The sequence below is a fragment of the Myiozetetes cayanensis genome, unplaced genomic scaffold (assembly GCF_022539395.1).
Source record: "Myiozetetes cayanensis isolate MyiCay16 unplaced genomic scaffold, myiCay2020 scf149, whole genome shotgun sequence".
Taxonomy (NCBI): Eukaryota; Metazoa; Chordata; class Aves; order Passeriformes; family Tyrannidae; genus Myiozetetes; species Myiozetetes cayanensis.
The window spans coordinates 40300-57692 of NW_026087148.1; the positions used below are offsets into that span (position 1 = coordinate 40300).

The window sequence follows — 17393 nt, forward strand, 5'->3', positions numbered from 1 at the left end:
TTGAGGGGAAGTCATATGAGGAGCAGCTGAGGTCACTTGGTCTGTTCAGCCTGGAGAAGAGAAGACTGAGGGGAGACCTCATTGCAGTCTACAACTTCCTTATGAGGGGAAGAAGTGGGGCAGACACTGATCTCTTCTCTGTGGTGACCAGTGACAGAACCCGAGGAAATGGTCTAAAGTTGTGTAAGGGGAGCTTAGGTTGGATATTAGAAAGAGGTTCTTCACCCAGAGGGTGGTTGGGTGCTGGAACAGGCTTCACAGAGAAGTGGTCACAGCACCAAGCCTGCCAGAGCTGAAGAAGCATTTGGACAATATTCTTGGGCTCATGGTGTGACTCTTGGGGATGGTCCTGTGTGGAGGTATGCAGCAAGGCCGTGGAGCCTAGCAGCAAGGAAAGAATGTAAATAAGAAGTGAACATCCAATCATATGTGAAGGCTGGTAATAATATATAGATAACAGAGCTAAGAATAGTTTTGGTATGTAAGATTCTACAGGCAGAGTGTGAGTGCTTCTGTGTGAGAACAAGATGTAATATATTGCACGAAGCAATAAAAAGCTGAATGTAGGCCATCAACATAGAGTGCCCAGTTTTTATTTTTATGGTCGTCCTCATATACAACAACAGTCCCGTGCAGGGCTAAGAGTTGGACTTGATGATCCTTGTGCTTTCCTTCAAACTCAGTGTATTTTGTGATTCCCTGCAACTGGCAGGACAGAAGAGAACACAACTTGTGCTCCAGATCCCTGGACTAGTTGGCCCAAGGCCCTGAGGTCCTTCTCGATTGTCTGCAGACTTCATGTTGGGACTTGGTCAGCACCTACCGGGAAAACCAGTAGTGGGTAATAGTCAGTGGGCTGTGCCAGGTTGGGAAGTTTCTTGGTGATGTCTCTTACCCAGGCCCCAGGGAGGCAACACATCTCCCTATGGGTTGGGTCCAGTCGGCATATCAGGCCCTCCATTCCTCTCAAAAGGGAGTCATAAGTGACTACTACCCTTCTTTTTTTCTTAATTGAGGAGGTCATAATGCAGAGGGTAGGGTTCATCCACATTCTCATTTTCCTGGTCCTCTGATTCCATGGCCTCATACCTATTGTGTAAGGGCACCTGGGAAAGTGAGGTAGGGTGGGAGGGTATTTGCCTGCCATCCCAAGTAGAAACCCATTTTCACTCCCCTCTGTCTTTAAGGTCCCCTCCTTCTTCCTGGTGGTGAGAGCATAGGGTAGGGGATCCTCTGCTTCTTATGAAGTGGATGGTGGGTGCATTTGTCTAAGGCATGGTAGAGAGTGGCTCCACCAGTCAATCTCTTCCTCAGAGTCAGTCCCTAATACTACTTATTCTTTCTACTTTGTCTCTCAGCTCTACCACTGGGCTGAGCAGATAATTGACCTGATTGTACCTCACACAGCTGTTCTCTCTGCTACCCTCTGAGAGCAGCGCGAGGCTCTGGCACTCCCTGCAGCCTGAGACCTGGATCACTGCATGATTTCATGGGCGCTCTGTCTGGGTCGCCATATCCTTTCTGGTATGTGCAGAGGAAGCAACTTTTGTCCAAGTGGACACCATACCTGAGCTCTCTTGATGAGGGTGATGACCACCAACTGAGTTAGCTGAGCTGGCAGCACCTAAGCGCCCTTCCTGCTCTCCCTGCCTGCATGAACTGCTGCACCCCAGCTGACTTTCTGCACTCCTGGTCACTCTTGCTCCCTGATGCTGGCTTTTCTATGGGTGGGCTTGGGCACTGTCCCTGCTGATGCTGCCCATGCTGAGTCAGAGCTGCCTCTGAGTCAGAGCTCCACTGCTTCCTGCTCAGGAGGGGGGGCTGGGACTTCTCTCTGTACTCTAGTTTCAAGGTCTTGCCAGGTGGGAAAGCTCGCCTTGCTTCCTCAGGCCGATCCTCGTCTCTAGAGCACATCTGTCCATGCATATCATCTTGGAGTCTTCACTGACATGGCTACACATTTTCATGTACTTTAAAAAAGGCAGAGTTGAAAGGTGACCACATACTTAAACATAACGCATCTGTGTCAGAAGGTACATTTATGGTCTTTTATGTACTACAAATCAAACTTTGATTTATTTAATTTATACTAAAAAAATCATCTGATGGAAAGCAGTATTTACAAAACTGCTACATAGATGATTAAAATATGGATATTTCTTCTCTCAAAAACTAAAATTTCTAGGGAAAGAAAAAGAAAAGGAGGAAAAGTTATCTACACCTTTGCCTAGTACTCCTCCCATACAGGGAAACTCCTTCAAACCACAAAAATATCTATTTGTTTCCTATCAGAAAGTAGTGTTGGGGAAACTAGACCAGGGATTCGAACTGGAAGAAGCCATAGTAAATGATAAATTAAAAACTGTTTTTTCATAGATACTGGAGTGCAATCATCCATGATTAAAGCAGAATCATGTCCTGGAGTCATCCCTCTGAAACATCAGAAAATATGAGTAAATGGATAAATGGAGTAGTGGTTCCTTATTCAATTGTTAGGGTAAAATTGGAATTTCCCTTTTCCACTCCCCATCATTGTCCCCACCCCCCCAATACTAAATGCTACTAAGAAGCCTAAATATATTGTGTATGGATATTCTGTGAGGCAAAAGCTGGATACAGGGCAAAACTAAACAGACTTTTGAAACAGCTGATGAAGGAAAAACATTTGTTACCTTTTTCAGCACCAAATGGATAGGGGATAGGAAATAAGTCCCCATTAAAAAATAAAATTGTACAAGAATGGTGTGAACATAATGGAGTTTCCTGAGTGTTCCACCTGCCCTACAGACCCCAAAGTAATGGCATGGCTGAGAGATGGGATGGTCTACTAAAATGAACTCTAGAGAAAACTTTATATACAGAAAAATGGAGTAAAGCCCTACCTGAAGCTGTCTGAAATAATGGACAAACATGCACCAGATGCCTGATGGAATTAGCTCATTTTTCTGCTCTCCAAACAACAAAACCTTTAAAAGTCCCACTGTCAGCCTGTCACTTTTGTCAGGGTGACACTGTTCTTGACTGGAATAATAATGTCATTCAGTTAATGAACATCATCTCTCAAATGGGTAATTAATCAAACTGTTGGTATTTGTAAGAATTGATATGTACGCAGGTAACCCAGAGGACCAAACCACAGCTAAGGTGTGATAGTTTGGACCTGGCTCCCTGCCAAATGCCCAAACTTACAGTAACAAACCCCTCCCCCTCCCTTATTCTCTTAGAGCAAAAGAAAAAAAAAATATGGAAGAACCCAAAACCAATCAAATTATATCAAAATATATCTTTTTACATATATCACAGTTATATACAATTAAAATACTATGTACACATCAAAGGGACCCCAAACACCCCCCAAAGGGAAAGGGAAAAAGGGATAAAAAGAAAACTGAAACAGATATGCACAATTGAAACCTGGGAACAACTCAATAAAGAACTAATAAAAGAAAATCTTACTACTCTCCTTGAGACAGCAGGATTGCACCAAATGACCGCTGGCACTCTCCACCTCACAAGGCCTACAAGGCCTCACTAGGTCTCACTCCTCCACACCAGCAGAACCAATAGCAGATAACCTGCAACTTCAGATCCACTAGAAGAGAAGAGGGCAAAGGCTTCTCTCCCTTCTTATTTATACTCTGGTTTATGTAAAAATCGTATGGAATACTGGGAACATGGCCACTTCCTTGGTTACGAGCTGGTTGCCAGGAAGGCCTAGATTAAAACTATCACATAAGGTATTAAAGAAAAGTTTATTCCAAAGTTGGAAACCCTGAATACACTTCAATGTATTACTGAATGATCATGCAGCATACAAAAAAAGTGCCCAGCAAGCCTATTTCTGGTGCTGTTAGAACAGCACCTCAAGGCTATGTTCTCCCCTGTGCTTTTATGGTCTCAGTCTCTCCCAGCAGGGGCCTCACAACATGTCTATGAGAAAGTGTTATCTCTACATAGGAATCCTACTTCTCGAAACAGGCAGAGAATAAACATCAGTAGGTGTAATAAATGGGATTTTCCCACACTGGTCTTTTCCAGGCCTAGTTCTCCTAGCAGTAAAAACTTCCTTGAGCAAAATATCTTTTTCCTCCTCGAATAAATCTTCTGCATCTAACTTTTCTGTCCCTACAGTATTGTTTACACCATCCTCAATCTTCAGATACTAATTTTGCATGGTTAGTTGAATCTGTTCCTGAAACATCTTGGTATCAATCTAAACTGGCATACTTCCCAGCCCTCCAACTTATCAAATCCAACCTTTTAAGGCACATTTGCATGATAAAACCCCATGGTCCATTACAATGCTTGAACACAGAAAGTCAGTGTGGGAGAAACAAGCCTTTGTGACTATGCTCTACAGCTGGATGCAAACCCAGTTTCAGCTGATATGATGTAATTGAACCAGAGTTTGTAATTACTCCCATTTAAGAACCATATGGATCTGTAAAAACAAAACATTGCTGTTTTAAATATTTCACCACTCTGGAATCTTGAGTGGAATATTTATGGTACATTTTGTCAAAGATTTTGTAATTTCACTGGTCCTAATTCTACATTTTACATTCTACAGAGTAATGGTTGGTTAAGTACTAACAACAGTTGGACCACTGGTAAGTGGCATAACATGACCGGCTGTATATATGCCAATTGCTTATCACACTATTTGAATAAGCCACACTTGCCTACTCAAATTTGATCATCCTGACAGTGAAAAGGAGACTTATCAATGGTGTGAGGAATATTTCCCTAGATATTCTTATGAAATCAAATGGGTGGCCTACCATTCTAGCATCCAGGTAGTTTTGGCTCTGTAGCACAAACACATAAAAGTCTTCCACAACAGTGAGAAGTACTTGTACCATAGCACATCTTGCTCCCTGTGCATTCCAAACCAAAAATTTAACTACTCCCTTTTTAAGCAACCATTAGCCTGTATGCCATAAGCATTGATCCCCTGGTAAAAACACTTATTTAGACCTATATCACAATTAGCTATTCAAAATTGCTGGGCCATAGATTATCTTCTAACACAAGGAGGTGTATGTGTACTGTCAAACACCACTTGTTTTTATACTAACAAATCTAAACAAATCAAATATCATATAAACATAATTCACAGACAAGTTCATACCTTTCACCAAATGACTTGAGTAACCCTTGTCAGAAGGTCTATCAACTACCTGGTTTTGGTTGTGGTCTTGGTTACCTGACTTCAGAGCATGGGCCTGTCATGTTCTGTTAATATTAACTCTGTCTGTTGCAATTACGTTATTTTGCATTATATCTTGCTTTAAATCTTTATGCATATCAGTTACTAAAAGTCAATGTTTTATACTCTCCTCCCTCCTCATTAAACAGCCTTGGGACAACAAGCAGCCCATTACTGCAGTGGAATCCTCTTTATGACCTTATTACTAAGTTGCAGACTGTGGGCAAGAGGTGATGGTACCACTACCACTGGCATCCTTCCCTGTTTGTGATGGTGTCAAGGGATGGGGTGTGACTGGTACCCCCTGCTCCCAACCCCTGGTAATATGGTTAGCATTACTAATGTCATTTTATAAGGCAAACAACCATTCTCTGTGACAGAGCTGGTTATGTATTTGTTCCCCTCATTATAAGGCCCTGAAGGTCCTGTGAACCAAGTAGATAAATTAAATAGATTTCTTCTTTCCCACCCTATCAGCCTCAAGATTCCTGGGTACCAGGCTAACTACTCCCTTCCTTACCAGCCACAGGTAACCCAGATAACAAGGTATTGATGACTCTGTCACAGAATAGGGAAGCGTAACTGTGAGAGACTGAAATGGTTAATGGCTTAAACATTGTTAAGATCATTGGAGGACTTTTGTCCACTGTAGCAAACTAAGCAAAGAAACAACTGCTCATCTTCGACCACCAAAGCCTGCCCCTCCCCAAATATGCCTCCTAACTGGAATTTGGACTGAGAATTTGGAACTTGAGATAAGATAAAGGTGGCACTACTGTCCAATTATCTCAGGTGCTGAGGGCATGCACACCCACCACCACAGGCTACAAGCTAGGTGTTGAATGAGATAAGGAAAGAGGAAAATCCTGTGAGGCAGGGTAGTGTTTCTTTGTCCTTACACAAGTGACTCAGCTGTGATAACTCCCCTCTGGGGAAGCACCGGGACATTCATATCTAACCTAAAGGTATTCATCTCTGCTGATGGGCCATAATGGGGTATAATGGACTCAACTGCAGGGATGTAATAGGCAGCTGTAACATCTTAGAAGGTGTCAAAGAGTCTTGAAATGTCCTGTGGTCCAGTATTACATCATCTAGTGTAAAACTCCCTGCCCCAGGGGAAGGTACAGGGGCGTTTCCACCTAGCCTAAGCATAATATAAACCCAATGGACTCTCTGTTTCACAGGCTTTTTCCCCCTACCCCCAACCTCAACCATCACTTTGACAGGACTATGAACATCACTTTGACACTGGTCATTCAGTGTCGTTTCATTCTAGTCTGCTTCAAGGGATCTATTAATAAGAACCTGGGTTACCCTTGCCTTCATGGGTGGGTCCTAACAGTAATGGAGCAGTTACAAGTCCTAAATGAGAACTCAGACTAGAACTGCTGCTGGACAGTGGGACCTGTGACCTCCCAGTGGCCAGGGATGCCTCTACAATCACTTACTTCCTCTGAGGACTGAGTGACAAGTATTCTTTTATATGTTTTTTGAGTCTAGATTATAATTGTTATGTTGATACAGCAAACCAAGTATTAAGATTTGACCTTATCTGCAGAGGGTCCTGGTGATTAGAAAACATAAGTTAAGTGGTGCTATAAAATTCTGTACTATGCTACTTAGAAAATTATACTACACTGATTCTGCTTATAGAAATCTTGTGCTATTTTGATTATAAATTATATGCTATGCTAATCATAAAATCCTGTTAGGAAAAATAAATCTTTATATGGACTATGACTTAGTACTGTCATAATTCTGCCAAAGATCCCTAAAAGAACCTATCTGTCAATCGGTTTTAGGTGACACCATGAGATCTAGATACATTTATTGATGTCTACTGTAGTGTATCACTTGCTAGTTATGCTGTTAAATCTCTGCAAGAAAAAAAACCCCATGCTAATCAATACATTAACTTTCAAGTTCAATGGAAGGTATGATATATATTTTGGATAAAATTAAGGTTAAAAACAGATATACCAGAAATGTTAGAGCAGTTCAAACAAAAAGGTAGTTAGAAGACTTTTGCATTGAAATTTACTGCAAAACTATTTGCTAGTTAAGAGCTCTGACATACTAAGTTCCTGTTTCATTAACATTTTCTAAAGCTCTAAGCACTTAAACTCATGCAGTCACCTAAAAGTAAAGTTACCTTTTTTGTGGCAGACTAATTCTTCAACACTGGCATGAAGTTTCCTAAGTTGCTGATCCAAATTCTCAAATTGCTGTTGTTTTTCTTCAAACCACTGACAAAAGAGGAAAGAGTCTAGGATTATAATTTACATTACCAACAGCATTCTTTGTTTTAAAGAAGCAAATTATCCATTTATTGTTAGGATGGTCAACTGATAAATCAAAGATACATCCTGGCCTGTATCAGGAACGGTGTGGCCAGCAGGACCAGGGAAGTGATTCTTCCCCTGTACTCAGCACTGATGAGGCCGCACCTGGAGTACTGTGTCCAGTTCTGGGCCCCTCAGTTTAGGAAGGATGTCGAGGTGATGGAGCAGGTCCAGAGAAGAGTAATAAGGCTGGTGAAGGGACTTGAATACAAGTCCTATGAGGAGAGGCTGAGGGAGCTGGGGTTATTTAGCCTGGAGAAGAGAAGGCTCAGAGGAGACCTCATCACTTTCTACAGCTACCTGAAAGGAGGTTATAGCCAGGTGGGGGTTGGTCTCCTCCCAGGCAGCTATCACTAAGACAAGAGGGCATGGTCTCAAGCTCTGCCAGGGGAGGTTTAGGTTAGATGTTAGGAAGAAATTCTTTACAGAGAGGGTAATCAGGCATTGAAATGGGTTGCCCAGGGAGGTGGTGGATTCTCTGTCCCTGGAGGTTTTTAAGATGAGGCTGGATGTGGCACTTAGTGCCATAGTCTAGTAACTGTGGTGGTAGTGGATCAAGGGTTGGACTTGATGATCTCAGAGGTCCTTTCCAACTCATCTGATTCTATGATTCTGTAAGAATTCAAGCCAATAAGCAAATTACTATCTTATTTTCTATTTCTACAGCTTTAAAATGCAATTGTTGAGCATTATTAATTTGATTCATTATTCAAGTAAAAAAAAATGAGCTCTTACTGCATCTGATTCATTCATCTTAATTGTCATTTTGTTGACAGCATCAGCAGCCTTGTTTACCATCCTCAATATTCCTGCTCCACTCAGAGCCTGGGTGTTAACAGCTCTAGGCAGCTGGAAATGAATGACAAATAAGGGCAGACTGGTTAAAAGGCTAGAGGTTTAACTGGGTACAAGAGGGAGAAAAGGATAATCTATTTTCCCTACTCCTGTGTGTTACAATATAGTGGAATTCAATTTCTCAGTTTCACTATTTTTACATTCTCAGAGGAAAACTTAACAATACAATTTACTTTTCTTCTATACCTTTGCATTTAAATGGAACAAAAACCCCATTTGCCAGAAGTTATGAACTAGCCAAAGGCCCTAAATAGTCAACTATATACTACAAAGAATAAACTGCCATTACAGAAACAGAAAAGCTTAGATTTATAATTAGATACATAAATTCTGTAAAACACTTCATTATAATGCAGGATTCACACTGTGTACAGATCATAGAAAGTTGATGTCCTTTTGCTTTTAAATATAGGCTAGGTTTCAAAACCTACCTCATGAGTATTGAGAGAACTGTACATTTTGAGGTACTTAGAAATCCTCATGAATAATTTAAGAAACTTGCAATTGATATTATTATTTGTTAACATTAGTCTATCAGGCCACTTACCCTTCATATCTGATACTTTGTGTCAACAGCATTGACACTTTATCTATCAATCAAGGCTTCTGTGACTTATTAGCGTAGCTAAGATATTGACATTGGCTAAAAGACAATCCACTATAACACCAAATCCACTATGCACATTTATAGACATGTTTTGAGAGACATAACAGATAATCTGTTCCGCAATATATTTCATTTTGTGAAAGGTGCCAGATTGATAGCACTGGTCCTCTATCCACAAAACATCTAACATGGCCAACAGCGCTTCCTGCCTGCTCACGTTATGCCAATAAACCTCTAGTTTGACTCCTAGAGGCAAGAACTGCTTCCAAACCAGTTTAATTCATGATTTTATTTAACCCTTGGTGGCACTGATTATGGATTTTCACTCTGTGTATAATGAGCTTCACTCAGAACCAGAAAGACCAACTCACTTGGCAGAAGTAATTGAACAGCAGATTTATCAGAGGTAGAGGCAGTAGGTTTTGTATACAATTACCTAATTAGCCTTTTGTCACTCTGCCCCATGAAGGGTACGATCCAATTTGATTTCATGTAAATTTAGGAGATTAGGTCTCTACAAAGAATGTATTACTTACCATGTCTGGAAACAAATAAAGAACTTAAAAGACTTTAAATACCTCAGAACTTTCCAAGAATAGCCTTAAATCTGGATCCTGCAACAAGACAGGGTGCTTTACTGTTCTTTGTAGATACCTATGATTTAAAAAAGTTCAAATATTAGATAACAAAATGGATTTCATGGACCTGACAGAATTGGAAAGCGTCCTTCAGCTAAAGAATGGCTACAATGTAGGCAGCATGTAACCTTTCTTCATTATCTAATAGGGTTTGAACAGTTGCAAAATCACCACTAAAGACAAGTTGCAATAGTTTCTAACCTAGTTTGTTTATAGGAAACTTAAGGTGTCATAATTTGCCATAAATCTATGTTGCACAGTATTAAAATAATAGACTTGATATTTTTAACACCTCAATGAAGGCTTCCTGGTCTAACAACAACCAAATTAAATGAACTATTTATTTGTTGGCTAGACAGCCTTCAACCTATATTAGTTCTATGGGACTCATCCACCCAGAAGTTAAATTAGTGCAACTTCTTCTTTTTGAAATTTTTTGCATTTCTGCTTGGATCTAAAAACTACTGATTGTACAAATATGAGTTGAAGAGGGAAATTTCTAGTTCTCATTCACTAAAAACTACTGCAAGTTTGTCATAACTGATTTTAATATTATGTATTAACAAAAAGTGTCTGACATTTACAAGAATGCTTTACAGAAACTTAATACCTAAAAATATCATGGGAGCATGATATTCAATACTGACAATTAATATGAGCATTATTAACAGTATTTATACTTTTTGCAGAGCTTTAGTTTTGCTCAAGACTCAGCTGTACAGTACCAGAACTGCCCCACTATAGTCACAAATTGCTTGTAAACTGTCCTAGAGTTATATAGACTGGGACTTAACTGAAAGTTTGAGTATACCGATATTATAAACACAATGTATTTTCTCCATCCTTCATTAGATATGACCACCAGAGGTTTATTTTTCTTCCCAGAGAAACTACAAGTTGCAGTGAAACTATTTAATACATTAGATTGCTCAACTCTTCCTTGTTTGTTCTGAGAGTCAATAGCAAGTACAAGTTAAAGTTGACACAGCAAAAGAACTTTTTCTTTTGAAATTTGCTACTAGAGAATAGCACTTACTGCAAGGGTGATAACATTTTCACTGGAGACAACTACAGGTGTATGCTTGAAGACACCTGTCAGACTTGTAGCACTTAAGTTCACTATTCTATGAATTAAAATGAATTCAATGAATTAAAAACAAAAGGCACATTGCTTTTCTGTTCACTTTCCCCATAGTTCTGGGCAATCTAGAAAAAGCAATCTAGAACAGATTTCTTTGATCTTTCTGGGACACATTAATCTGTTTTCCTCAGCTTTAGGAAACAGCAACATAACCATTGCCTCTAAATACCTTTTGCACACCTCAGTAGGTAGGTAATGTTTTGGTTCTGAATGGAAAAGCTAGCTAAAATTGGCTCAGGAACAGGATGAAAAAGTTGCTCATTGCCAGATAAGACTTTCAGGGTCTTCCTGAAAAAAGAAACGGAATGTACCATGAAGTCTTCCCAAGAGTGTCAAAAGTACTGAGGAGTCTCTTCCCCAGTATGGGAAGAGTGCTTAACATCCACTGAAAGTGGTATATTACTTTTACTGCTTAAACAAATAAATGAAAAAGCAATACTTTAAGCATGCACACAAATTTGTGAATTAAATTTTGCCTAAGCTGAGTTCTGTTATTCAACTGACCAACCAAGGAGGAAAAAAGTCATATCTATCACAGAGACCTTAATTTGTCTGGAAGTGGTTGTTCATCATCATGGCTAGGCTTCGCGAACGAAGATTTGAGAAGGGCTCTACCTAGGCTTGCTACAAGCGCACTGATGGCTAAAAAGACCAATGCGAGATAGACAAGTCTGGTTGCAGAAGGCACAGCAGAAAGACTCCCCAGGTGATATCGACAAGACGTAATTCTTTCTGCGTTGTCTTTTCTCCTTGAGAGTGATCCTGCGTGTGTTCTCAAAAGAATCAGTAACATTATAAATAGTGTGTCTCCAGGCCTCCTGATTGGAAGCCAGGGTAGACTCCAATCCCATATTTTATTCCAAGTCTTCATATCTTATAACACCACTCTTTCAGCAACAGGATTGTTGTATAGCCTGGATGTGTTTGAGTTCTACTCCAAGTGACAGAACTATTTCAGTAACTTCAGGGTGTGTATTGAGTTTTGGTGGAAAGGTTTTGGTAGTGGGGGGGCTACATTGGTGGCTGCTAGAAGTTTCCCCTTTGTCCAACAGAGCCAAGATGGACCCACTGCTGGCCAAGGCTGAGCCAATCAGTAATGGTAGTAACACCTCTGTCATAACATATTTAAGAAGAGGAAAGAAGGTATTGCACAGAAGAAAACTGTAGCCAGAGTGAGAATATTTGAGAGAAACAACTATCCAGTCACCAAGGTCAGTGAAGACAGAGGGGGAGGAGGTGCTCCAGGCACTGGAGCATTCTCCTGCAGCTCATGGAGAAGACCATGCTGAGGCAGGCTGTCCCCCTGTAGCCCATGGAGGTTAATGGTGGAGCAGATGTCCACCTGCAGCCTGTGGAGGACCATGCCAGAGCAGATGGAAGCCTGAGGTAGGCTGTGACCCCATAGGAAGCCTGCGATAGAGCAGGCTCCTGGTAGGAACCTGTGGAGAGAGGAGCCCACGCTAGAGCAGGTTTTCTGGCAGGACTTGTGACCCTGTGGGGGACCCATGCTGGAGCAGGCTGTGCCTGAAGGACCGTACCCTGTGGAAGGCACTCACACTGGAACAGATCATGAATAACTGTAGCCTGTGGGATGGACTCACATTGAAGAAGTTTGTGGAGGACTGTCTCCCGTGGCAGGGAGCCCATGCTGTAGCATGGGAAGGAGACCTCTCCCTGAGGAGGAAGCAGCAGCAGAAATATGGGATGAACTGACTGTAACCTCCATTCTGCCCCCCTGGAAGGAGGAGGTGCAGAATCGGGAATAAAGTTAAGCCCGAGAAGGAGGGAGGCGGGGGGGAAGGCATTTCTAAGATTTGTTTTAGCTCTCATTATCCTCCTCTGATTTGATTGGTAATTGTGGGACCAAGTTGAGGCAACTGCACCTGCGTTCAGTTAATTAGAACCAAAAAGGATTGCCAATGTTTTGGCAAAGAGAGTTCTGTGTTCTCAAAGTGGGAAAACCGCTTAACGGTCTGCATGGTTTGCTGTGGTTGAAAACAGCCACAGAATGATAGTGTGATTGTGTGAAGTCAAAACATCAGTTTAGCAAGAATCCTGGGAATTCAGGTTAGCTGAATGACAACACCAGCTACTGTTTATCAAATAACACTAATAAAAGGGAAACACAGAGACATCTTCAGAGAATCTTGAAAACCAAATCATGTGCATGCAGTCCCATTCCTTCATGGCCGATAGTAATAAGTTCAATTAATTTCCCCAAGTCAAGCCTGTTTTACCCATGACACTAATTGGTGAGTGATCTTTCCCTGTCCTTATCTCGACCCACAAACCCTGTACCATAGAGGAGGGAAGTGATAGAGAGACTTTGGTGGAGACCTGGCATCCAGCTAAGGTCAAAACGCCACAGGGTGCAATTTTACGTAGCGAACATTAAAATGTATGTCAAGCTTTAGTGATGGACAGATGTAAGATAGGACAACCTATCAGTATTTTGAGGGTCAATATCAGATCAGATGCTCTTCTATTGTTTAAGAAATGGAAGGATGGTAGCAACAAGATTCTGAAGAGATATTTTTCCAATTAAGATTGATTCTGTAACTCCAAAAGCTCAAGAGATTCATATATTATCCATTAGATATGCTCTTTGACATACAATCAAACCCCTCTGATTTCTATTTATTTTCTACTTTGCCTGAAACTGTTAAATTGTGTACTCTTTTCATATGATTTAATAATAACATAGAATCACATCACAGCAATAAGCATATTATAAAATCATACCAAAATTAAGTCTGTATACTTGACTCAGCTGTATGTAACCATAGGGGGCCAAGATAGTGGCCACGCGCTCAGCATGCTCCTGCAGCTGGGTGGTGGGTGGTGAGGGACTCGCTCCTGCTCCTGTGGCTCATCGTCAAGCTGCATGCATGGGAGACACTGCCACACTGATCTGTGCAGTCGAGGTCAAGGAGAAGCCGTTGGGAGCTCTGTCTCGATGGCGGAGTGGGTGGTGGATGACCAGTGACCATACAGAGGGGTGGCCGGGCCGGGCAGGAGCCGGAAGGGGGTTGGACAGACCTGGGGGTTCCCTGGACCTACAGGGGTGGGTGGGGCAGTCCCATTTGGGGGACCAAAAGTGGACAGTGTGAGGAGGGGGTTGCAGTGGCACGGTGGGGGGGAGAGGGGGTGAGGTTGGGGTGGGTAGTGGGTTTCTCTGAGGGTTGGGGGGTTTGGGCTGGGCAGTGGCTGTGGAGGGTGACCAAGCCCCAGGTGGATGACGGACCCCTTACATGTGTGCTCTCCCTGCCCAGGGGTATGCCGGGTTTGCTCCTGTTCAGGCATTGTCGCAGTGAGGGTGGGATGTGATGGGCTTGGTTTGCCTGCCGCTTCTGCCCAGGAATGTGGGGATTTTTTGTTTTTTTTTTTTTTTGTTTTGGTTTTTTTGTTTGTTTGTTTTGGAATTATAGTGTCTTGGAGGGGTGTTTAGGGCAAGGAAATGTCCCTGGGTAATAATGTAGGAAACTGTGAAGGAAAAGTAGCGAGAGAAGAGCTTGTCCAAACTATTTCATTGGGGAGAGGCCTGTATGCCCTAATGAGGTTGCGAGCTGTGCTGGGGGTGGCACATGCCTCTGGTAGGGTCTCCCATGCCAAACAGGTCAAAACTGAAGGGACAGATAAAATGTGTCCATGGTCAGGATGGGCTCACTAACCTTCCGGCAGTCATCCTAGGAGAAGGACAACTCTAATTTTAAACACGGGTAGATGGAGTTCACTTAGCCCTGTAAGGCCATCCATCCAAAAGAAGGATACTCTAACTAAACCTACATCCTGAGGACCTCGCTGTCACTGTCCAAGCTTGCTAGGCCCTGGCAGATGAACCTCAGGAGTAAAGGGTGGAACCAGTTCTGCGCAAACTGAGCCTCACCTAAAAAATCCACTGCGCAGGCTCGAAGGTTATACCCACACTTGTAAAACCTTTCAGCAACAGGTAAGGGACGAAATGGTAGGTGATAAGGTGCACTGGAAGCTGCAGTCCTAACCCTGCATGCAGGTGGTTCAGAACATTGGTTGCCTAAGTCTGACTCTGGAGACGTCAGACTCACTCGGAAGCATCCTGAACGACCAAGTAGCCTTTTTCAAGGAGAACACTGCTTGCTCCACACGGAAAGGGGCCTAGAAAAGGTGGCCTGATCAAAGCTCATTTCCACCCTTCACCTGGTTGGCTAACCGCAGCCAACGGGCATCTTCTGTTGCGGTCAAATAAAGATTAAGAGTAAAAGGCACACACCTGCCTTCAGAGGTGTATTCAAACTAACACTCACATGCTGGAACATCAGAACCATGCTTGATACTGCAAACAGTGGACGTCCTGAGCATTGCTCTGCTCTAATTGCCCATGAACTGTCACGACTCAACATTGACATTGCTGCTTTCAGTGAAGTTTGTCTCCATGAGGAAGGCAGCCTTAGAGAACATGGTGCCAGTTATACACTCTACTGGTCAGGTAAACCCAGAACTGAAAGTCATCTTTCTGGAGTTGGCTTCATGATCAAAAACTCTATTGCCTCTAAACTCGAAAATCTACTGACTGGTCATTCTGATCACATTATCTCCTTATGCCTCCCACTACACAACAAGCAACATGTTGTTCTCTTTAGTATATATGCCCCAACCCTCCAAACTGACCCTACCAAATAGATAAATTCTACACCGACCTATGCCACCTTATCCAAAAGGTTCCTGCAGATGATAAGATCATTATCCTTGGTGATTTCAATGCCAGAGTAGGAAAGAACTCTGAAGCCTGGAAAGGAGTACTAGGCAGGCATGGTATTGGAAACCGCAATGATAATGGTCGCCTTCTGCTAGAGTTTTGTGCTGAGCAGCAGCTTACCATCACCAACACTATCTTTCAGCAGAAAGATAGTTTGAAGACAACCTGGATGCATCCTAGATCCCTGCACTGACACCTCATTGATTATACCTTGGTCCGACAGAGAGATATCCGCAATGTCCATCACACCCGCGTGACGTCCAGTGCAGAATGCCAAACAGATCATCACCTTTTGTGCTGTAAACTTAACCTCCACCTTAAGTTCAAACATAAAAGGGGCAGCATTCCAAGAAGGAGACTTCAAGTTAACAACCTTCAAACAGCTACAGTGAGAGATAGCTTCCAGGTAAATCTTCAGTCCAGGTTCGAAGTTCATTCCATAGATCCCTCTCCCGAAGCGCTTTGACAACTTATTAAAAATAGAATCCTGCAGTCCTCTGAAGAATCCTTAGGGTTCTCCTTCAAGAAAAACAAGGAGTGGTTTGATGAAAACAATCATGAGATCCAGGAATTGTTGAGAAAGAAGAGAACTGCTCACCAAGCACACCTTGCTCAGTCATCTTGCTATGTAAGAAAAGCAGCCTTTCATCTTGCATGTAGCAAGCTCCAACAGAAACTTCGTGACATCCAGAACAAGTGGTGGACCAATCTAGCAGAAAAAATTCAATACAAGTGACTACAGGGGATTCTAGGAGGCTCTGAAAACAGCTTACAGTCCTAAACACCCGGTTCAAAGCCCTTTACTCAGTGCAGATGGTCAAATGCTTCTCACAGATAAAGTTTCCATTTTGAATCGGTGGTCTGAACACTTTCAGTCTCTCTTCAGTACCAGCTGTATAGTTCAAGGCTCAACAATGCAGTACATTTCACAACAACCAGTGAAAACTGAACTGGATACTGCCCCCACTATGGGACAAACTCTTAAAACCATACGGCATGTGAAAATTGGCAAGGCAGCTGGGGTTGACGGAATCCCACCTGAAGTCTGGAAGCACGGTGGCCAAGCACTCCATGCTAAGTTTCACGACTTTGTGGTGCGCTGTTGGGAACGAGGAGAACTACCTTCAGACCTTCGTGACGCAGTCATTGTCACCTTGTACAAGAAGAAAGGAGATAAAGCAGATTGTTCAAATTACCAAGGTATTACTCTACTCTCCATTGCTGGTAAAATCCTTGCAAGAATTCTTTTGAACAGATTAATACCCACTATAGCAGAAGAACTTCTACCTGAAAACCAGTGTGGTTTCCGAGCCAACAGGGGTACAACAGACATGGTATTTGTTCTCAGAGAACTGCAAGAGAAGTGTAGGGAACAGAACAAAGGACTCTATGTAACCTTTGTTGATCTCACCAAGGCTTTCAATACTGTGAGCAGAAAAGGTCTGCGGCAGATTTTGGAATGTTTAGGATGTCCCCCCAAGTTCCTTAAAATGATCATCTCGCTTCATGAGGACCAGCACGGTCAAGTCAGATATGGCGATGCACTTTCTGAGCCCTTTCCAATAGCCAATGGTGTGAAGCAAGGCTGCGTTCTTGTACCAACTTTATTCACAGTCTTTTTCAGCATGATGCTCCAAAGGGCTGCGGCTGACGTCAATGAAGAAAATGGTATCTACATCCGATATCATACCGATGGAAACCTTTTCAACCGAAGGCGACTGAAGGCCCACACTAAGACCTTAAATCATCTTATCCGTGAGCTGCTTTATGCTGATGATGACGCTCTTGTCACCCACACAGAAGTAGCTCTGCAGCGTTTAACATCCTGCTTTGCAGAGGCTGCTGAACTTTTTTGGGCTGGAA

At 42.4% G+C, this 17393-nt stretch overlaps 1 protein-coding gene across 1 annotated transcript in view; it reads right to left on the bottom strand.

Annotated features, from left to right (window-relative positions):
- The window catches only part of LOC126637184 (sorting nexin-2-like), a gene marked incomplete at its 5' end in the record, with an annotated part of 61773 nt that overhangs the window by 22589 nt on the left and 21791 nt on the right, over nucleotides 1-17393 (bottom strand). The window contains 3 exons of the mRNA XM_050310176.1: nucleotides 7365-7458; nucleotides 8290-8403; nucleotides 9595-9670. Of these exons, the coding sequence (XP_050166133.1) occupies nucleotides 7365-7458; nucleotides 8290-8403; nucleotides 9595-9670 (284 nt within the window). The remainder of the gene's footprint in view (nucleotides 1-7364; nucleotides 7459-8289; nucleotides 8404-9594; nucleotides 9671-17393) is intronic.